Source organism: Anguilla rostrata, chromosome 2 (assembly GCF_018555375.3).
Source record: "Anguilla rostrata isolate EN2019 chromosome 2, ASM1855537v3, whole genome shotgun sequence".
NCBI lineage: Eukaryota > Metazoa > Chordata > Actinopteri > Anguilliformes > Anguillidae > Anguilla > Anguilla rostrata.
Window position 1 is genome coordinate 17,919,658 of NC_057934.1, and position 23,370 is coordinate 17,943,027.

At 46.2% G+C, this 23,370-nt stretch overlaps 1 protein-coding gene across 8 annotated transcripts in view; it reads right to left on the reverse strand.

Annotated features, from left to right (window-relative positions):
- Nucleotides 1-15,499, reverse strand: part of LOC135247457 (LIM domain-binding protein 1) — a 34,781-nt gene extending 19,282 nt beyond the window's left edge. For 2 of the 8 annotated variants that reach the window (XM_064320931.1, XM_064320929.1), the window contains exon 1: nt 15,072-15,482. In XM_064320931.1, the coding sequence (XP_064177001.1) occupies nt 15,072-15,099 (28 nt within the window). In that variant the 5' untranslated portion in view covers nt 15,100-15,482. Of the gene's footprint in view, nt 1-1,580; nt 1,665-1,943; nt 2,118-15,071 lie in introns of those variants that run through there. The other 6 variants (XM_064320927.1, XM_064320925.1, XM_064320924.1 and 3 more) reach the window with 6 other exon arrangements.
- Nucleotides 15,500-23,370: the final 7,871 nt, after the last annotated feature.

Below are 23,370 nucleotides of genomic sequence, written 5' to 3' on the forward strand. Positions count from 1 at the left end.
TAAGTGTCATTTGTTTATATGGGAACCTAATCGGATGAAGCCACCTTCAGGGATGCTTATGAGTCCGCAAGCCTAAATTCATCCTGTGGCTGACTGTATAATAAATTGAAACTAATATATTAAATGAAAAACATTAAAAAATAACTTGTGCACCAAACCCCCTTAGTACTTTTTTGCATTAATCAAAAAGAACTGCTGCTTTACATATATACTCAGTGCTTGTAAACAGCACCCTGTCCTTGTCATATGTCCTTATCTGTCATTACTTTCTATGTACTAAATTTCATGCTCTATACACACTGACAGGATTGTGGAGCGGATTTTTCCCCGTCCCATATACAACACCATGTTTTTTCACATAAAATTCATTCTTCATGAGGTTTTTTTTTTTCTACAAGTCATGGAAACTCATAGTCAGGGATAACTTGCTCTGTAGTTCACAGTCCAGCTTTTGGCACAGTGACAGCCCTGTCATTTTCTAGCTCAGGACACAGCTCTGTCATCTTCCATACCTCTCTGAGTAGTTATGGATATCAAAGTCTGCTGGGAGTGGCCCAATATTCCCCCTGCTCTGACAGCTGCCACATTCAAAGGCTTACTTCCAACATATTTCTGATCTGAAACTTTCATGCTTTTTGAAATGACGACATTGATTTCAAACATTGAGAGATGGGGTTATAGAACTGATCAAGCCTTGCAGCACATTAAGCCTATTTCATTTTACACATTTTCACAGGCCTCCTCTCAATCTTAGTTTGTGATACTCAAACAGTATACTCAAACAAGTTAATGTCACTAGGTTGAAAGGAGTACATTTAGTTGCTGCCTTTACCATTGTCAGTTCCACTTGATTGTTCTTCATTAAGAGAGCGAGACCTTTATTCTTTTCATGACAGTGTATCTCTCTTGCAAATATTTGCAGTTTTAGCATTACTCAGAGTCATAACTAGAACTATGGTAATAAAAGCTAGCAGCATAACAAACTGTAGCTATGAAATGCACTATTCAGCCATAATCCAAAAAAAGATACATTTCGTAGAGGGAAAACCTGCAGAACACTTCAGATAGTTTAAATACTTCATAAAATCTTTTTTTGCAGATCCCTATGGATATGTGGGCATGAATTGTGCCAGTGTAAGAGAGAAATCACATCGCAGTAAGGTGATGTGTGATTAGAGATGAAGACTTGGTTCAACATTGTGCTCGTTAAAAATACAGGAGGTGCCCAAACGGGCCTCGGTCGACAAAAGAGGCAAATCCCACAGCGACAGAATCCTCCCTCTACCTGGCTGTGCCTGAGAGACCTTGCACACCCAGCCATCCTCTCAAATTAATTCACTGCATTTCCTGCAGTTGCACTTCAAAGGCAAGGCCAAGCATGAGTTCTGTACTCACACCTATAATTGGGTTGTCATGGCAATACACTGCTGTTCCATTTCCTGCCATGTTCCACTATGAGTAAATGTGTTTTTTTTTTTTTTTTTTTTAAAGGAAAGGTTACATTGGCAGATATGTGCCTCTTGAATTATTAATGTTTGGAAACTCTTTAAAAGACCATAGGCTGTTTCTTAAAAGCATACCTTTAGTACACAGATTAATATGACTTTAGTGGTTCTTGTTTGTACGGTTCCTTACATGGTGAAAAATAGAACAGCATGTTCACTCTGAATTTGAAAAAAGAGAGAATAGATTATAAGAAAATAGTTTCTACAACCTACCTCCCAAGTATGGGAATACAAAAAAGCATTCCGCATTAAATGTCCCATATACTGGAAGTATCATAAAGTCTTAAGCAAGTCACAACCCCTCTACACCTCGTCCTGCCTGTCTTTAAATCATCCAGTTGGCTGTCAGTCGGTTACAGTTAAGCAACAGGCAAAGCCGACAGCCACTTTCCAAAAACGCAGCCGCGCAGACAGAGAGAGAAAGAGTGGAACCCCCACCTGCGGCCTCCAGCAGGTCAGCCATATCCAGGGGTTCTGTCCTGCAGCGGGTGAGGTGATTCCATGCCGTGCCGTTGTGGCTGGCGTACTGGTGTTCTCTCCTTCTTCCCTTTGGGACAGGGGAGATATCACCAACACCCAGACTGCCAGGGCAGAGGGTGTGGGCATGGGGGGGGGAGGGCTGTGCACAAACAGGCAACTGCTGTGACTGCCCTCTTTGGCCTCCCCTTTGACTAAACAGGAAACCGCAAACTAGGTCTGTCAAGGTCCTGATAACAGTACCACAACACACACACCCCTCCCTCCAGTTACTGACAGAGCCATTGGGCAGGGCTCTCTAGTTTCTAGTGACTGACAGGGAGTAATGTCATCTGTGTTGGTTGGCTTTTCACCCCTCAAGAAACCAAAGTAAACCCACATCCAGACCAGGCCACAAGCTCAGCCTGTTCTTAATTTAATCATTTGTTTATTCATTGGCACATATAGATTATATGTATACTTCTGGATATTGAGTTCAGAAAGAGTATGCCTCAGGATTTGACCCCACATCTTACAGGTCAAGTTAAGCTACAAATCCACCATCCCAAACTAGTACACTTATCCAGTTCAGAGAGAAAACTACGATGTCACCTTCTAGTTTTTCCAAAAAAAATGTACCAATCAAGCATCATGTGCCCACACAACTGAAAACTATGCTAAAAGCTGTGTGAAGGCTAGAAAAAGCATGGGTTTCTGTCCAAATAAAAATGTACTTTCCTTTTGGACTAAATTAATGGATTTCTTGTTGGTAATTCAGACAGGACTGAGTGAGTGAGAGGTTATAAAATTACAAGACACCATCAGTACTTTTTGGATTGACTGGGAGTGTTGCCATGGAAATGCGGAACCAACAGGTACCTATGGTAACAACAGTTATTGTGAGTGGTTAAATACTGTATCGTGGTGACATACATTCTTTACATAATCAATTTATGTGACTGGATTACAGTACATTTTTAAGAGGATGTGTTTTCATGGTTTAATGGAAGCAGGGAGCATAGCCATTGCCCCACAGCATCATTCTGACCAATACCAGCCTGGCAGTGCTCTGACAGTGTGCCAGAACAGTATGCTTCCCCACTCCGAAATACCTGTATATTCAAAGTTCCATGCTGGCTGCCTGTCACCTGAGAAGCACACGTGTCACATCAGGCCAATGGAATGGCAATGTTGTCCTCCCATCCACATTTTTGAGAGAGGAACATTCAGAAAAAAGGATCCCCATCCTGACAGAATCTAATCCCCCTTCACCCACAACTGGATGGTGGAGATTACGGAAGAGCTGAAAAACTAGATTCAATTAAACTGATCCCATCTCAGATCCATTAGCAGTTGTGCTTAGCTTTTATTGGTCTAAAAATAAATCCTTCCCTGACTACACACTGTAAAGACTTACTAGCCTGGTTGTATTTAATTTACATGGAGCTGATACACCTTCCACACAATGAGACAGCAGCCACCAAAGTCTTGACTGGTCATTGGTAGACATCTTGAGCTTTAGTCAATCTTGGTTTGAAAAGTTCATAGATAGATAACTAAAATAAAAACTTTATTTTCAATTGTAAAGGAATTAGTTGAGCTGAAGACCTGGAGAAAGCAAGGCTAGGAAAAGAGGGGAATTGCCTGGCCTAGTGTTTCCCAGCCCTGGACCTGGTGGCACACCTTGTAATGATGGGAGAGTGAGGCCTTTGATTGGTTACTACAAGCCAGTGATTGACCATGTGTTGTGGCACAACCTATTGTGGGCTCATGGAATCTGAACTTCCATCACTGATACTGTTCCCGTTTTTAATAGCTCTTTCCTGTAAATTAGGCTGTACTCTTAATTTGACAGATTTACATTTAACCTTCTAGAGATTTTTTGTGAAATAAAAGCGCGACTAGAGTTATGTTCATGTTATTAAAAAGTGGCTCATTCAACCTTTTTGTTCATATTTGCCTCTAGAACAAATCTGCGGCAGGTGTCTTAATTGAACTTAGTTAGTTGTTCAATTAATTGTTACAGACCACTTCGACAAATTAATTATTCAAAATCAGTAAAGTTGAACCTGTCTGCACTGCTAATTAGCCAAAATGAATACAAATATGTTGCATAAATGCCTTGAAAGATATGTTGAAAGATATTCCCCCTGAATAGGCACATTTCCACTAACTCATATCTGAGACAAATAACTAAAGCTAGACCCCATATAAGTGATGTCAAATCCAGTTCAGCATTCAATTAACAGCTCAATCAAATCAATTATTTAATTAAGGGTTCAGCTGGAAGGAAAGCCAGCATGCACGACACAGTGTGTGATGATCACTAGGGTTGGGAAAATGCTGGTTTAGCCAATCAGCTCTAAGTGGGATGATTAAATGGTCAGATTACAAAAAACAGATTAATAATTTGCCCAGGGCATCACAGTTAACATCCCCTCATTTTTGATAAGCTAAATGGTATTTATGGAAAATTCATCGTGTAACGATAATTAAAACAGACAAAGCAGTCTCATTCAAACAACACATCTCCTGTTATTTGTATAATTATTTGACAGGTACATTTATCAAAAGGCCAGTGACAAAACAGGAAGATGATGACAGTACAACATCAACAGTAATTGAGCAAGAAGGGTACAGCCACATCCATACACTCAGTATCTACAACCACCTTGAAAAGCTATTACCTGCAATCAATGGCAAGGTATTAAACTGCTCTGCCTTATATAAACTCTTGAGTGCAATAACTGATATGAACTACAACACTAAATCTAATTCTATCAAAGTCTATAGTGATGCCTTAGGGTGGTACAGCCATTGAGGAAACACGGAGCTATTCCCTGCAGTCAAGCTGTGGTTTTAACGCAGATACATATTGCTACAAAAACTGTAAGTTATAACGACATTAACACTAACAGTGCAATCTAAACAGCAGGCAGGGGTGTTGCTTGTTCTCTCTACATATTGCGAAACGTTCCCATTGCACTTGTCATGCTGTCGCAACAAAAACAATTACGCGCAAAAAAGGCTGTATTATAAGTCCATCAATGTCAGTGCTTCACTTTGGGGACATTGTGTTAGCTGGGTTTTCTACTCTTGTGTAATCACACACAGCAAATGATTGCTTATCCTCCCACCCTACATTTATTTACGCCATAAATGTAGAGCATCCCTGTAGCACGCATGAACACGTGAACATACACACACCCCGCTCCCCACGGACCTCGCGGCTATGCAGGGCTGGCTGGTAGTGATAACCCAGCAGCAGCACTACTGTGTGTGAGATCGTGTTAGTGATTGTCACAATCCTGGGTAACACTGTGCGCTTTCGTCTGCCGCCAGATAAACTGTAACATCAGCTACGCATTGCTACTACAACACTGCCACACGCAAAGCCAGAGAATCCATTAAGCTTTACAAGCATTGCCATAGGACTAATCTCATTCTGACAGGGGTGCAGTAAATTCAGCATTTACTCACTTAAACTGACCCCTCTGATACCCTGAAACACAGCTGCTTAAAAATAAAACTGAATTGAAATGCCGTCTGACGACAGTGATGCACGTCAGCTAAATCCGAAGCAATGGTGTTGATATGCTGCTTGATTTTGCATGATTTTAAGACAGCAACATAATTTTCAATTCTTCCATAGTATCGAATGACATTTCCGAACGCAACAATGCTTTCATTCTTTGGCACAATGGCAAGGAGAAGTCATAGATTTCCTTTCAGCCCATCTCAAACAGTATTTTCCAAAAATACATCGTACGCGTTATTTTTCATCCAGCTTTTGTTTTGGTCTAAAAGACAAAACGAACGAAAGGTAAACGGCCACAGAGCGATTATTGCCATCTTGTGGCGCACTGAAGATTCGCAGAATTTCATTCCAGCGCGTTTGTTTTCTTCTTCAGTCAGGGCTGCACGTCTGAAAGATGCGGCGATAGCTCCGAGAGGGTAACGTCAGTAAATATACGACTACATAATATACGCGGGATTATATAATAATTAGCTCAGTTATTTTTATATGCCCCTTTCTCATTATATGAATGTGTGTGATACATAAGCACTGCATTTGTGTAATTATGTCTATTCAGACAAACGTGAAACGTGGCGTGAAAGTCAAGTACCACTTGACATGCGAGCGCCCCCCCCTCTCTTTTTACGGATGTGGGGAAGCAGTGTTGATCATAATTGGCATTAAGTCTGAACAGCTTTTCTTTTCTGCACCGATCACAGGAACATGTAAAAAGTCTGTACTAAACAAAGGAGAGGGTAAGGAGGGGCAGATTAGATTAGACAGCATGGCGCTTTCTCTTTGAAAGGGCTTTGATTAGCCTGCTGTTTCTCTTTGTGTCTGCTGTGTCTTTTTTTAAAATGCAGTCCTTTGGACCAGGCACTTTGGGAGTTGGAAGCTTACCAAACACCTACACTGCAGGGCACCTCCGTCTCCAATTCTGCTTTGGTGCGTGTATGTGTATGGGGGGGGGGGTCACTTTCACTGCAAGAACAAAATGGTTTGGACCAGAGAAGAACAGAGACTGACGTGCCAGAACCAAAAAGGATATTAATTCTTTGAAGCCGGTGCCATTCCGAAAAGAGGGACTGGTACTTGACTTCCAGCTACACCAGTTTACTGAGGCAACAGCAATGTCTGCAGGTGCCCAGGGGTCAGGGGGTTGAGAGCTGGCCTTGTTCTGCAAGAGGGGAGGGAGGCTGGGGAACGTATCAAATCCTGATGCACACTATGCTCATGCTGTGCTGTCAACAGATGCAAGGCTGTTAATGTCTTGGTTTAGGGGTGGGAGGTGGGGGGATTGGCATTGGGGGAGGTGGGAGTTGCCTGTATGTGGGTGAGAGAGAAATGCTGCTCATATGTTGTTTTTAAAATTCCCATCCCACCCAATCAGGAGCACCGAGTTCTCCCTACTAATGATATTTTGTTAACACTTTCATAACAGTTATGTGCATACTATCTGCTCTTAAATAATTTTTCTTCTGCAATATTTGCTATGGAAACAGCCACAAAACCTGCAGTTAATCAACCTTACTATGTTAACTCACAGAGTCCAGCAAAATATATTGATGATCTAGAATGTGGTTTCATTCAATTTGAGAACACTATGTGGTAACTGTGATGCAGTACTGTAATCCAAAATTGTGCTCATTATTAAATGTTTACACCAACCCTGACCCATGTGTTACCATCAGTTTAGAGACTGGATACTGTCAATATGTAACATGAGTTAATACCAGGAGCTCATGAAGAACAGTTAGGTTGATTTCCTACAGGGAGAAACCAATGGACCCCATCAAAAAGCACAATAGTCACTGTGCAAAACCTTCTAATCAGCTTGTTTCAATCTTGCCATCAAAATTACAGCAAAACATGTAGGATATACATCTGTGAATACAACCAATACATTTAACACTATCATGTATGAACAAATCATGAGATTACTGTGTAGGACCAACGCATTTTCATTGCGAAAGCCCACAGCAACTTTTATACAGTCTTAAAGCCACTGGCGTTCATTAAGCTGTGGGTGGGGCTATGTTATGGCTGTTTGATGACAGTAACTTTAACGCTCCTTTATAAGCCCAATGGCCATTCACAAGTAACTTCAGTGTTAAATGAGCAGACCTGAGAGCCATAACAGCACTGGTTTTCAACACTTTTCACTTTCAATGGAAACTCAACACAATGGTGTAAGGACAAAGGTAAGCTAACCTGAGAGTCCACTGGCACGCTCTCTAGCGACTGCATATTTCCCGCGAGAACAGCCTTCCTTTTGTACAAGACTTTAACCTAGCATTTTAAAACCAGTTTTTAACCCGTAAATGCCAAGCCGTATTCAAAGGCGTGTCCTGTTGCCGCGGGATCCCCTGCCGAATCCGGGGGTGCGTACCTGTACGCGGCCTCTGCTGAAGCACATTTCGGCAGCCATTGCTTCTTTTCCCCCGGTAACACGCCAGCTGAGCTGCGCAGTCATTGTGTCGGAGGGCGGCAATACAGGCGACAGTGCGGGTGGCAGTGCGCAGTATAATGGGTAAGGAGCTGGTCTTGTGTAACCTAAAGGTCACAGGTTGGATTCCCAGGAAAGACACTGCCGTTGTACCCTTGAGCAAGGTACTTAACCTGCATTGCTTCAGCATACAGTACATCCAGCTGTACAATTGGATGCTATGTTGAATGCTATGTAAAGTTGTGTAAGTCGCTCTGGATAAGAGTGTCAGCTAATGTAATGTAATCAGCACACTTGCGCAGTCGCTGACAATAAGACAGAGAAAATCCAGCCAACTGAAACTCTCTCCCCCCTGGGCAGCGTTACAGCAAATTATGCTTCATCTTCTGAGGCTGGCAGCCACAGTCAGCACAAGCACGTCGGGATTTAACATAAGATTTCTTGGCTTGTGCCCACATACTCACATTCGTATTAGCATTTGAGTTGTTCAGGAAGTTGTCTGAAGTAATTGCTAAAGCATATTTTTACATTTTTAAGTGCTGGAATAAAGAGAACAGAAAAAAAACAGAAAACCAAGAGCCAGCTGTAGAAAAACCTGCCCCCAGCAAACACAAAATAACAAAACAGAAATAGGAGAATGGCTGCACAACTGACAAAAAAAGTCACATATATGAATATAGACACATGCAATAGCATTTGTTCATTTGTTCAGTACATAAGTCAAAGGCATCTAGATGGCCAAAATGACACCCATTAGCATTAGAAAATGATTTTCAACAAACCAAACTGAAAATAGAAATCTTTTCCTATCTGTCCAGCTGACTAAAAAGAGATTTTCGTATTTTTGTGCCTTTGACTTTGTGACTGTGTTCATGCCAGTGAAGATGATTAGGGGAACGTCATGCTACATTGGACACCAGTGCAGCTCATTATTCCCTTCAATAAACCGGTGCCACTGGACTACAGGAAACCCAGTAGGAACAATATGCTCCTGAGGTAAATGAACTGTCACCGTGACGTACGACTGTGCGTCTGTCATGTCCAATAGGATGTGTCTATCAGAGGAGTACAGCAAGGAAGAGCCAACCAGAAACAAGATGACATCATTGCAGCTAGGAGCCAGAGAATACTGCTATCACAGCTGGAGAAAGGGCAATGTGTGTGTGTGTGTGTGTGCCTTTGTGCATGATTGTGGACTGGTGTATGTGAGGGTGTGTTCTGTGGAGTACAAGGTTGCATGTGGTTTTGTTTGTGCATGTGTGTGTGTGTGTGTGTGCATGCGTGTGTGTGCCTGTGCGAGTAGTTTCATGTTTCATACAAGATATATAGCATTTAGTGAATGGTGGTCAACAAGAAAACCCCATGAAAAAACACCATAGAAACGCAATTCAAACACTGCTAAAGCAACACACTTCCCCCCCCAAGATGAATAATCAAGTGGTGCTGCACAAAGCTGTTACAACCCGATCACACCAGAATCTTTCACAGAGAACACGTCCAGCTTTTCCCCTCGCAAAGTAGGCATTTGCCACACCTCCCTGATAAAAGTATTTTTGGACTTGCTGTGTCAGAACAGAGTTATTAGAGTTTCCTGCATCATACAGGTCAGGGGTCACAAGCAAGAGGTCAGAGGTCACAGAGCTTGAGTGGAATTCTCTGAAATGAACAAAGCCACTTCTCACTGCCCTAGCCTTCCTTGCCAATAAGCCATTGTCTCTTTCTTCACTATCTGAACGATGCCACTGTAGCTGTTTCTCTCTCATGGTTACTAGTATTCCTGTTTTTTCTGTTCTTGTTTTGTCATGATAAAAATGGACAAGATGATTTCTGTAACTGATAGCCCCATGCACAAAGATATGTTCTTGAAAGACAGACCAGTCTAACTGTGCCATCAGCCTGTTTTCCTCTGCTCTCAGAGCCTGCCGTCTGTGAGCCTGCTCTGACCCAACATGCTACAGACATCTTCACTCACTGCAGACAGGCTTCATAATCCAGGCTAGCTCCTCACGATGGCAGGGATCTTTCTGTGTGACGCACTGTCTTCAAACACAGGGGGGCAGACCCCCCCCCTCAACATAACATCACACGTCATTCCTCAAGAAAAAAGGAAAACCTTGTCCCTTAACTCAGTGTCCACTCTACACTGCATCTCTCTCCCTCTCTCTCTCTCTCTGTTAGCTGGTAGAGGTTGGCCTCTTGCTGTGACAGGAGGCAGAGGGGAGGTGCCAGAGAATAGCATAGCTTCCCAAAGAGGAAGTGGCGGAGGGGAGGGGGGCTGGGGGATGACACATCTCTCTCTCTCTCTCTCTCTCTCTCTTTGGCGCTGATCACACCTTGCTGGGGGCCAGACAACAAGCTCCCGATTGGTCTCTCCTACACAGGAAGCCATTTTGTTTCGAGTCCTCTGCTGTCGTGACACGGGGTCTGTGAGGCTTCACAACAGAACACGCTCTAGCAGCGAAAACAGAAGGGACAGGTCCGTGCCCTCCCTCCAGCGGGCAAGCCCCCCCCCTCTCCCCTCAACCCAGCTCTGCCCACTCCCGCTTCTCTTCCTGTTCCGACATCAAAGAGCCCCAGCTTTGTTTGGTTGCCATTTTAGTTTGGTGCTTTAAGTCATTTTCCTCTAATCAAGGGCACCATGTGACTTTCTGCATGAGGTGGCACAGCTCCCTCCTGATGGCAAACGTGTGTGTGCGAGGGAGGGAGGGAGAGAGGGAGAGAGGGAGAGAGGGAGGGAGGGAGGCAAGAGAGAGCGAGGAGTATGTGTGTGTCAGGGGGGGTTTGGGGGGAGGCAGGATGGCGTGCGGTGGGGGGGGGGGGACTGGGGGACGGGGGAGGCTGCAGCACAGGCAGTCTATTTTTACAGGTTTCTCTCAACAAAAGAACTCCTTCCCTTTCACTCATTCTGACATTTTGCACAGGCAGCGCTGCTCTTTAGCAGATCGCAGATCGGTCCTGTGGCGAATTTGGACACACGAGTGCACACGCGCTCTTGCACGCACATGCACACGCAGACTCACACACCCTCCCACATGGTAACACAAAACACATGTTCCTCCCAAAGCCCCCCGCCCCCCACAAAACACGCAAGCCTATCCCAGTCAAGCATGATGTCATCAGCACATGTACAGGCATATGTCTGCGAATATACACACACACACACACACACACACGAACAAAAACATGGCCACACACATACACACACATCCACATACTCAGACACACACACACACACACACAAATACACACACACACACACACACACACACACATGCACGCAAATACACACACACACACATACACACACACACAGCGAGCGCAGCCCACATAGGAAGGGGGGTGGATCCCTCTGTCCAACAGCACACAGGAATGTAAACAAACCTGACTGGAAACAGGGCCTGCTCTCTGATTCACATTAGTGCTCTGCATCAGGGGCACAATAAGACGGGAGAGACAAGACACCCATAGAACACAGTCCTTCAGACCCCATGAATGAATCCTGTGTTTTAATGGGCCCTCTGAGACTGAAAGGATCTGGCCTGAGCCAGGAGGACCGATTCCATTTCTCCACATTAATAAAAACAGAATGGCGGTGCTCAGTACTGAACACACACACACACACGCGAGCACACGTACACATGCACACATGTACGCACGTACAGACACATGCACGCACACGCGTACGCACACATGTGCACGCAACTGGAACTTACAGAAAAACAACAACAAAAATAAACCCCTGACTACTTTGGATGGAAAGAAGCTTCATCAAAGCCCCCCCCCCCACCCTCCCTCTCTCTCTCTCTCTCTCTCTCTCTCTTTCTCTCTCTCTCATTCTCCCTCCTCTCTTTTTGGTGCCCCTCAAAAAAAAAAAAAAAAAAAGGAGGAGAAGAAGGAGGGGGAAAAAAAAGAAAAAGAAAGAACAATCAAGCAGGACACACGTCTCTGGAAATTTCCATGACTGCGCTCATAAAATATGTACCGTGGTGAACATAATCTGCTTGATTTTGAACGAATGCTACACCCCCCTTCCCCCCCACCCCCCCACCCCAAAATGTTGGCCTGTTTATCATTTAGACTGCCAGCGCGGTTTTCAGGGCAGGGACTCGCGGCAAGATAAAAATCAGCCCCGCTGAGCCTTTTCTGGAAAACTGTTTGCATTGTCTCGATGGGGAAGCGTACGCAGGGCTCCCAACCAGTCTAAACTTGCATCTTTTTTTTCATTGGGTCCAAAGCTTGCTCCAGTCTTCCTCGGCAAATGAGCCTTTGAACGCGAAACGACGAGGCAAAGTGCAAGCGGGAAGAGGGAAAAATGGACGACTTTTAATCGACTGAGAAGCGGTCGTCTTTTTTTTTTTTTTTTTCCTGTTCGGTGAATTCCGACGCGCGTAACGCTCTACCGTGCCCGCCGGGAAAATCGCACCGCTCCAAAAAAAGGTCCCGCAGCAACCTTTTTTGAGCGTGTTTTGCCGTTAAATAGGTGCATGTTGACTAAAAAAATGTCCAAAAAATGGGAAGGGGAAGAGCACGTTGACCAGCCGTGACCTTGCTCTGAACTGCCAATTAACGGGCATGCCACACCACCCCCCCCCCCCCACCCAATCTGCCCCATCACCACCTTGTCCCGTTTACAGGGCTAATAAACCTCACCGTCTCCTTGCGCAAGGACGGTTCTGTTTTTACAACAGCAAAACGCTAAACGAGCGTATGTGTCATCTGAGAGGAGAAGTGACACGTTTGTTTGCCGCTGCTCGAAACGATCATCGCTTAATGATCCAATGAAACAGCTGGGTCCTACCGGCCCAGCTGACTAACAGGGCTGCAGGGACCGCTGGTGCTAATGTAGGACACGGCTCTGACAGGGTCACCCCCACCCCACGAAAAAACGAGGCAAGCCATCGCACCGCGGCCGCTGATTCTGGAACGCAGAATCGGGGGCGACTGCCAGTCCTTCCCATTCGATATGGGTGGGTGGGTCGGGGGGGGTGGGGGTGTGGGGTGGGGGGTTGGGTTGGCTGCCAGGGCATGTGAAACTGAAAAGCTGCCCTCTCTCCACGCCTGAAATGCCCATTTACACCCCCAGAGGGGCGTTGGGCATTGCCAGAGGCCGTCTGGCCGTGGCAAGCGGAGCCGGCGAGGCCGCTGTACAGCTGTGGTGGCGTGTTCCCATGGCAACAGGACGCATTTCTCGTTACGGCAGGGCCTCGTTCCCTTCCGCCGTCCGTCCGCTCGTCCGTCTGTCCGCCTGGCATTGAGCTGGCACCCCCTGTCCTACCAGTGAAGGGGCTGAGGGATATGAATGGGTAGCTGAACTCAGAACGTGCAGATCCTCGTCCCCTTCTTTTGAAACCTTATCCCCCCTGTAAAGCCCATCACAGGACTGTACCGCTGGCTCTGGGATTCCTGAAAACAAGGCTGGGGTGGCGGGGGGGGAAGGGGGGGGGAGGGGGGGGGGGCAGTGCTCGACTTTCCTCCGCCTGGATCTCCGGTCACATGTCGTTCTGATCTCTCAGGGTGGGGGCGGAGCTTGGGAAGCGTGGATCGGATCACAGCAGGTTCCACGCCAACGCCAGGCTGCCACTTCCTGATCTGAGTCACGTCTTCTGATCCTCCAAGCCTGGATCCCCGCAGTTCCTGCCAGTCCTAAACCAGTTACCCACAAGCCCCTTCTGTCCAACCCTCAAAGCAGCAGACCTCGAACCCAGAAACTGGGAAAACAAAGGAACCACCAGTAACCCAGGTGGACAGGAGGGTTTGGAGGAAGAGACAGGAGTTCTTGGCCTCACTTTTTGAGAGTCAAATGGCCCACTCCACCCCAAGCTGTTCAGGTCAGAAAGTTGAGGGGTAGAGAGCAGACTGGAGAGATTTGAATCATTCTTCACTGGTGTGAGATTTAAACCCGCACGCACAAATAAAGGACACCTGTAGATTCATTTTAAGGGATGAAGAGAGGGGAAAGTGGACGAAGTTGACCATACAAGATGATGGATGGAAACACAGCTCTGCATGTAGAATTGAAGTGTTTTAAATGGAGAGGAACATTTTTGTCTCTAAGTCCTATTGCCAACTTTACTGCTAAGACCACAGCATCAAAAACTACTGGCCCCTCTCTCTTTCTCTCATTCTCTTTCTCTCACACATACACGCACACACACACATCCTGTCTCCTTTGAGAGTCCAAATGCGAGCACCAGGATGTTGTCTGATCAACTGAAATGAGAAACAGACACAGGGTCCCCACAGCGCTTCCATCACTGAGTCACAACATAATGATGTCGCAGGGCGGCAGATAATAGAGCCAACAACACAAAAACAGGCGCATGCACGCACGCACAAGCGCGTACACACACACACACTCACACACGCACGCACACACACACATACACAACATATCGCAAATGCAAGTGCACACACAATCACTAGCAAACAAAAACTTCTCAACGTGAGCCGAGCTTCGGAGATGTCACGCCGTCCTTCGGCTTGCCAACGCCAGGGTAGAGTCACGGTGGTCAGCCTCCTACCTCAGCCCTCTCACCGCCCCCCCCCCCCCCTTTCCTCCTCCCCACACTCCCACCAAACATCTCTGTACCTGGGGAAGAGCAGCACATCTCAGTGCTGGTACCCTCCAGCCACGCGCGCTCATTTCCCTCCGCATCTGCTCTCTGTTAGAGCCATAAACATCAGACACAACACACGGCCAGTCCCAGGCAACTTTCCCTCCAGATGTCATCGCCGTGGAAACCGCGGCCACCAAAATTTTTTTTTTTAAATGACAACAAATCCTGTCTTTGTTTTTCACTTGTTTTCCTATTTTCCAAATCCCCTACCGCTCTGAGGCACATCCGTCCCGTCCATGCTAACCGTATGTAAAAAAATTTTTTTTTTTAAACCTGTGTGTCACACATACTTTCTGTGTGAAACGTGACACCCGTTTCAAAAAATATCTGTATAACCTTCTTTGCTGTAGTTTTTGTCTGTGAAAACCTTTCAGTGGACAATGTCACAAAACCTCCACCCCCCCTGCCATAGCACACCCCCCTCACCCACCCCCCTCCCCCCCCAGCCCCCCAGGGCCTCAGCACCTCTGCAGCACAGCGTAACGCTGCGACCCAGCCACATGCTGAAGGAGAGAAAACACAGCGCTTACCAGGGCACGCACAGCCTCCTACGGACATCTTCTCACATGTTTCTCCCCCTCTCTGAGCGGAATGGTCTTGTTCGCTCCACGCGCTGTTAGCGTGGACCACTTCTGAGGAACAGAAACAGGAGGAGGGGGGGGGAGCGGGAGGGGGGGAACCACGAAGGGGGGGGGGGAGCAAAAGGAGACAGAGGAAGAGGCTGAAAAAAATCACACGCGCGAGAAGGGAAAAAAAGGAATAAAAAACGGAGGAACCGAAGCTTGCTCTCTCTCTCTCTCTCTCTCTCTCTCCGAGAAGCAGGAAGAAGGAATTATATTCCAGCGGCTGCTAGCTGCGCCTCACGCTCATTAGTATGCAAATTGCAATACTGGTGGGAGGAGAGTATGAGAGAGTGAGGGGCAAGAGAGGGAGTGCGTGCGTGCATGTGTGTGTGAGAGAGAGGCACAGAGAGCGAGCAAGCGGGAGGGAGAGAGGGAGAGAGCGAGAGAGAGTGAGAGAGAGAGAGAGAGAGAGAGAGAGAGAGGGCTGTCAAAGTGACCTGTGAGGCAGATTTCAGAGAATAACAACCATGTGATGTGTTTTTTTTTTTTTTAAAGATGCACTGGCTATTTTTGCCTGCCGCTGCTGTGGGAGATGAATTCTCAGAAGGGAGCCCAGCTGAGGAAGGCCTTTCCGTGGGACTCATTACCGTTCAAAACTGCCCCCCTTACCACCGCCACCCGCCCCCCCCCCCCAACACACACACACACACACACACAGACAGCCAGGGCTGCCTGACATCGCTCACTCACCAGAGTCTATCGCAAAGATCACCCTTTCAGGAGTGAGACACTAAACTGCCCCCCCTCCCTTCACACCACCTCTCTTGTTTCAGTCATTACTCCCACACTTCATCTCTCTCGCTCTCTCTCTCTCTCTCTGTCACTCATTTACCCTCAGTTTTCTTTACTCCACAGATCTGTAGCTCTGAACAGAGCAGAGAATGGCAACGTTTGCTGTTAAGAGCAGGCGTAGTGGATTTTTCGAAAACACGACACCCACCTGGCCTGACGCCCCTCGGATACGCCGCTAAGCGCACACAGTCTCAAAGGTTACGATCCACGCCCCCCCCCAACACACTCCCCACTTGGTTTTTAACCCTCTCTTGACTTCCGGTTCTTTCTGTGCCCCCACCCCTTTGAGTCAAATCATGCTCATAATCCCCTGTGCCAGGCTGGCCCTATCTGAGGCTGGATCCTTCTCCCCCATTCATGAACTCTCTCTCTCTCTCTCTCTCTCCTTCTCTCTCCGTCTCTCACTCGGTCTCCCACTCCTCCTCGTCTTAAGCGTCTGCTTCGTGAGCCACGGAATCTCACACTTGACTGAACCCCGCATGCTTCCTGTCAGCCCTCCTTTGTGGTCTCCCCCAGAGACCTCTCCTGAGCCGCGAATCACCCACCAAATGGCTTTTCCATCTGATCTCCTGCAGTACACCTCAAGCAGTGTTTTATTCACCGCTGGTTTAACACCCTAGCTGTGTCCGCGTGAGCAAACAAAAGCAAAGGTTTTTCCACTGGTCTCTCCTCTGATGACCTCAGCCAGGCCAGAAAATTAAGGGAGGGTCGAAAGTCCACATTTCGCTTGACAACGTATTTGTCGGTGACCTGAAGACTGGTCATCTGAGCAGCCTAAATTGCACAATGATCACATGAAGCAACTCTGTGTGCCTGAGAACCCAAATCAGCAAACCATTCCAACCTCTGACATTTCCTGAAGCAAGTTTTGCATTCCTTCATAGAGAGAGAGACAGGGAGAGAGAGAGAAGGAGAGAGACAGAGGGAAAGAGAGAGAGAGAGAGGGAGAGAGAGTATGAGAGAGAGATTTGGAGAGTGACTGTGGTTCTGTGGAAATGGCTCTTTGTTATCAGAGGCAGAGATGGCTCCCTAAAGCTACTGGGAGCCCCAGGAAATGCACTTTACCGCTGACTGCACAATCAGATCCTCTCTCTCTCACACACACACATATTTGCAGCAGGCTCAGAGAACAAATGGTCTCTCTCTCTGACATATAGCAGCTCGACAGTGTTGTCTGACTAGGATCTCTGCACCTGCTCACTGTCTCTACACTGCACACGTACACACATACACATGCACACACCTTTCAAACCACTGCCACCCCTTACACACACACTGACCATCCATTCAGCTCAGAGCAAGAGCACCATCAGTACCCTAACCCCCCGCCCTCCTGCTCACACACACAAATACACACACATACACACACACACACACACACACACAACTGAAGTCCCCAAGCCCTACTTACTGTCCAGCCAGCAGCAGAGTCTGCAGTGGAAACATACTCCCCTGACACAGATAAGATCAAAACCACCTTATATACACACACACACACATACACACACGCAGGCACTGATATACGCACTGACACACATGTACGTGCACCCACAAACATCCATCAAACAGCAGAATTATCGGCACGGCGACACAGCACATAAACAATGGCCGTCTCTGTGCCGGTGATGTAACCTCAAGAATCGTTACCTCCCTTCCCTTTGTTGGTCAGCCTGCGCTGCGTCTTGTTGCACTCTGAACAGCTCGGGGATGACACTGAGCAGAGCTAATTACCGTTGGAGGATATAAAAAAAGAGAGGAGGAAACAGAGAAAGAGTAGGAAGTGGAGGAGCGAGAGCAGGAGGAGGCGGGGGGGGGGGGTGATGGAGGGTGTGGGGAGTGGGGGTGGGGGGGGGGCAGCTCACAGATCCCCGGGAATAAAGATAATGCAGAGCCAGAAAAACTTCTCCAGCCGACACGCAGTACCCGGAGAGGGCACCGTTGCCATGGCAACGGCAGAACGGCGGCGGCGCGGGGGCACGAGCGAGCCGCGGTGTCGCTCTCGTTCTGAAGCTCTTCGCGCGGGGGGGGGGGGCTCCGAGAGACCCTGCACACCCCTAAACTCCTACACCCCCTCCCCTCCCGCCCGAAATAGACTATGTTAAAATTACCCCCACCCAATACACACACACACACACACACACACACCCTGTCTTGTGCTCTTTTTTTGAACAGACTGTGATGTCATGCTCTTATGGAAGTGCAACATATGTAAATATCTTTAGGGCATACCACCACATCTAATATGAAAAATATACTTTCTTATTCCATTTTCACATTTTTATTATTAATAATAATAACAATAATCATAATTAGTAAGTCATTATCATAATAATAAGTTCATTAGTAATAAGTTATTCAAATTCATTAAATAATTACTAAGAAGAGTGAGCAGACCCACCATTGCAGGATATATAAAGTGCCTATCATTACACATTGCCAGAGCAAGGGCACAGGTAGAGAATACCAAGCACCGCATGTAATAAAGCTAAATCTAAACAGCCAAACTGTGACAATAAAAGCATATTCCCACTTAGGCACAAGTGTACTCTCAGAGTTTAAATGATCACAAGGAAACCCTTTCCTAATCACATGGCATAATAAAGTGCCAAGCACAGAGCCATAAGAGCAACCTCTCGAGTAACATAAGAGCATTCATAACAGCTATAACTCACAACATGCTGGCATCCACAGTTATTTACTCTGATCCATAATGCTATGTACTCTAAATGAGGGAGTTGAAATGTCAGGATCTTGGTATGATAGGCTACGTGCCCTGAATCTATGGAATGGGTAAATGTGTTGTTAAAATACACCTATATATTTATAGAAGAAGCCATTCATTATTATCACATTTATATATAGATTTTTCTGTTGATAATCTACAATGTGCATCATTTATACGTTATCTTACAACATATTCTGAAAAATGTATGAATACTCTAACACATTGATAAATCATTGTTTGCAATTGAATTTGCTTTTTTCTGAAAAATTAACCCCACGAATTTGGTTGCATTAGTCATACTAGGGACATAACCAGGATCAAACAATGAGAAATGGCATTACATTTGTTTCTTTAATGTTAACAAAATGTTAGAAACTGCCAAATGTCTTTTTTTGTTGCAAGTATCGACATGACTGTGTAAAATTAGCATAAAGCTTAATGTGGGTACTCAAATTTAAAGGCCTGTTTTGAAACTCACCCAGACTCATCATTTGTCCTTACATGGCTGATGTGGAAACACTTCACAATATTCACCCTCCAACACCCCCCCCCCACAGTATTTGTAGTGTTATTATTCAGTATACTATTGAATGTTATACTTTATTGAGTTAATATCAATAATAAAGACTACCAGCTGTCTTATTTGCTTTATTTTCCCCCCGTCGTTTGGTGCCCTCCCCCTAGACAACTTCCCTTGTCACCTATGCCGAGAACTGGCTCTGAGGCAGCACGTCAGATTCTGTCATCGTACCATCGAGGGTATGACGAAATTCCCGCCACACGTGCTCCAACGGAGACCCTGTCGCTTCACCCCGCTGAGCTATCCGCTGTCAGCGATGATTCCATCAATCAATCGCTCGATCGATGAGCGCGGTCCCTTCCTCCCAGCGGCACACAAAGGCACGCGTGAGTTTGCTAACTCCGCTCCGCTGCTAGAGCATTTGGCCCCTATGACACGCGGAATGACAGACAGACGTTTTCCTGAAGGATTAAAACTCAGAAGAAAAAAATCTGTAACAAAAACGAATAACCAAATGGAAAGGAAAAAGTGGGGAGGGTAGTACGGCAACACATCTGCAGATGTTCTGTGACCGGCCTCAAGTCGAGCTGCAAAGCAGGAGAAGAAGCCTGTTTTTTTTTTTTTTTGGAAGGGGAGGGCGGGGCCGCTTTTACAGAACATCTTAACGCTATTAAAGACGCACACACCAAAACTTATTAGGAAGAGACGTTGCCCCAAACGTTAACTAGGTACATCACAGAGGCCGTTACTAACAGTCCACTCAGAAAAAGCAAAAGATGGGCAGTTACAAGGCCCTTCCTGAGCATGTGCCCCACCCCCCTCAGCGACTGCACTGCTCTGACCTACCTAAGCCTATAGCTCACCAGCAGTTTTCTTTATTTAAGTCAAAGGGTGCAGACGTGCAGTTCTGCAAGGAGATGGGGGAAGACTTACTCCCTGGTTTATTTCCAGAGAGAGGAATGGGGGTAATTTAAAAAAAGTGAGATTTTTCAATTAAAACGGTTGCGCCACAAACGTACTTCAAATCAAAGGGGACGCAGGCCGCTTCCATTCCTATACCGAGGGGTAAATTGAGTCTCCTGGTAAAACTCACGGAGGCCCCTGGTGAAAGGGGAGGAAGTTGTGGTGGCGGGGGCTGGGGGCTGGGGCTGGGGCTGGGGGCTGGGGATGGGGATGGGGATGGGGGCTGGGGATGGGGCTGGGGGATGGGGATGGGGATGGGGATGGGGCTGGGGCTGGGGATGGGGATGGGGCTGGGGATTTGGGGATGGGGATGGGGATGGGGATGGGGGATTTGGGGATGGGGGCGGGGGATGGGGATTACTGGGACTGCGACTGCCTCGGAGCCCCGCTCGCATCCCAGCAGCGCTTCCTGTGTGGCTGCGGGAGTCCTGGCGCAGAACGCACCGCCGGTGGAAGGTGACCCACTTTAGAGGTCCTGCCTCCCCGCCCGTCTCCAGAGACATTTTTGGCCCCATTTCAAGGGTTTAAGGTTCGCAACTGGGCGGGGGCGGGGAGCCGTGTGCGTGCACGCGCGCGCGTGTGTATGCGTGCGCCTGCATGTCGTACACGTGTGTGTGTGTGTGTGTGTGTGTGGCGTCTGACAGAGCCCCACTGCAGCACGGCGGTGTCGCTGTCGCGCGTTCGACGTGACGTGGCGTGGCGTCTCAGAGGGGCAGCCAGGCAGGGAGGGGCCAAAGCGGCGGGCTCTCCTTCGCATTAAGGGTGTGGATTCAGAGTCATTTCATATGCGAAACTCCACTTCTCTCTGTGTAAATAATGACTTCCTGCGATGCAGTCTGTGATTCAGGGGAACCCCAAACTGGAGTCTGTGAAGGAGTCCAAACGGGTCATCAGCAAAATAGGGAAAAAAACGTTTGGATTGCATATCAAAGATTATATATTTTACACTTTCAGATAAAATGTGACTGGTTTATACAAACTGTGATCATTGTTATGACAAAACATTTTTTTTGTTGCTAATTTAATACATGACTCATAGGTCCACAGTGATTTAGACATTCTTTCCACATACTAATATATTAAACCGCTCATATGTAATCTGCAATGTGTCTTGGATAGAGGTGTCAAACTTCAAAATTAAAAGAGAGTGAATTATTGGTTAAAACTCAAGCTTTCAGGCAGTACACTCAAAGAATGAACTGGATTGTTTACTGTCCCATTGTTACTGTCGAAGTACTAATGAAAAAAGAATACAGAGCTGGGTTTTTTTCTTAAGTGCTGAAATGTTGATCTGAGTAACTGGTTGGTGATGTCTTGGCTTGAACATTCAAGTTATCAGTCTTTCTTATCCATTCTCAGCTGTCACCCTACTGCAGGTTTGGCAAAGCCAGTAAGATACTATCTTCAAAACTAATGTGATGGCGTATGTATGCCTGCAGACTGTAGTTGTAACAGCTGATCAATTGTAATGTACTGAATTTATATAGTTACTTTAAGAATCCCCAAGTGCTTTATGGTGAGGGGAGGAAACTCATGTAGTATCCACCTGGTTCATTCACAGCAGCCATTTTTTATTTTATTTTGCACCGGAATGCCCTTTTTAAAAAAGAGGAAAACACAAATGCACTGGTACAGTAGATGCATTTGTCTCCACAGGAATATTGCTCCAGTAACTAGCGAACATCGGACAAAACGTCAGTAAGATTCAACGGGGACTGATCTGCATTATTTAAGGAAACTGGAGAGGGTGTACATGTAATTAAAACGGTGCAAGAGCGCAGAGGTCACGTAAACGTGCGTCTGACAATTAGTTAAAGTAAGGCATGGAGTAGCTCCAGACATAGGCCTACATGGAGAAGGATGGACACTGAATTGGGTTAGGCTCATCTTCAAACAGGATCAGGTTCAAAAATGGAATTTGTTCTTTGTCAGCTGTAGGCTAGCATATTACCCAACTGTAGCAACTAAACAGCCTTAAAGGGTCACTATGCTTGTCCTTTGCAAAATAAATAATTTAAAAGAATAAGCATTTTACAGTCAAAAGCTTGAGCTTTTCTTCGAATGACTGATTCCCTTTCACACTCGTCCACGTGTCAAAATTCTGAGCGCAGAAATGACTCCAAAAGCGGAGGCTTTTGATTTTATTACCACTTATGAATTGATATGAATAAAATATTGCCAATTTTAAAAAGCAGTAACAAATGGTCTTATAATATGCAAATCACACACGAATTACGGAAGCGAACTGTGAAAGACGGTGGCATAAGAAAGTTTCTGCCTGTTAAGGGATACTTATTCTCACCCTGTGATCTCTGCGGGTGCTCACACCATTAAGAGGTGACGCCTTTTTTCGTGTCAGTAGGATACACTTCCCATCTCAACAGGCAAGTAACAACAGGAGCAAACCTTTCTGAGCTACTAGGGAAACTGCGTCGTGCCGACTGTAATTAAGACAATTTAAATCGTTTGTTTGGTGGAGCGGCACACATAAATTCAACAACAGCAGGTATTGTGCATAACCAACTGAACAAACCTGACGCCTGACTTCTACGCGCTTTGCTACAAGCTTACAGTGCACATCCGCCACTAGAGGGCGTTATATGACTATTATATAATGTGGAAAATGAAAAAAACAATTGTAAAGTCTTCCAATATATGCGAATGTTCATTTAAAAACAAATAAAAATAGACAATATATTGTTGGTGTCTTTGTGGTAAACTTAGATTGAGGTTTCTAGTTTCAATGGTTTTATGTGCAAATTGGCACGAAGGTACCCGGTGATGCTCTAGTCCCTTCTGGATGACACACCCAAGGCAGGATTGTTTGACATCGCAATAATTCCCTCTTGAAAATACATGTGAAAATTAAAACTGTTCCAGTGCAGCTTCAAACTACACCCTGAATTCTGCGCCTTTTGTGATGGCGTCTTTGGCTATGTCAACAGCAGGCCGTCGTTCTTGCGCCATCTACTGCATCAGAGTGGATCAACGATTCGGATAGTTTATGGCAAATACAAAATTTGCTAGCTATATGTGATACATTAGTCCTTCTGTGCATCGGACTCACATTTCACTGAAAACATTTCCGCCGCCTCTAGACAGTCCACGAAGTAAAGCAATGACGTTACACTACTGCTCCCAGTGCTCCCACGTGTTGTAGGCGGGTCTGAACTCTCACCCCTGTGTATCATTTTGCCGGGAATGAA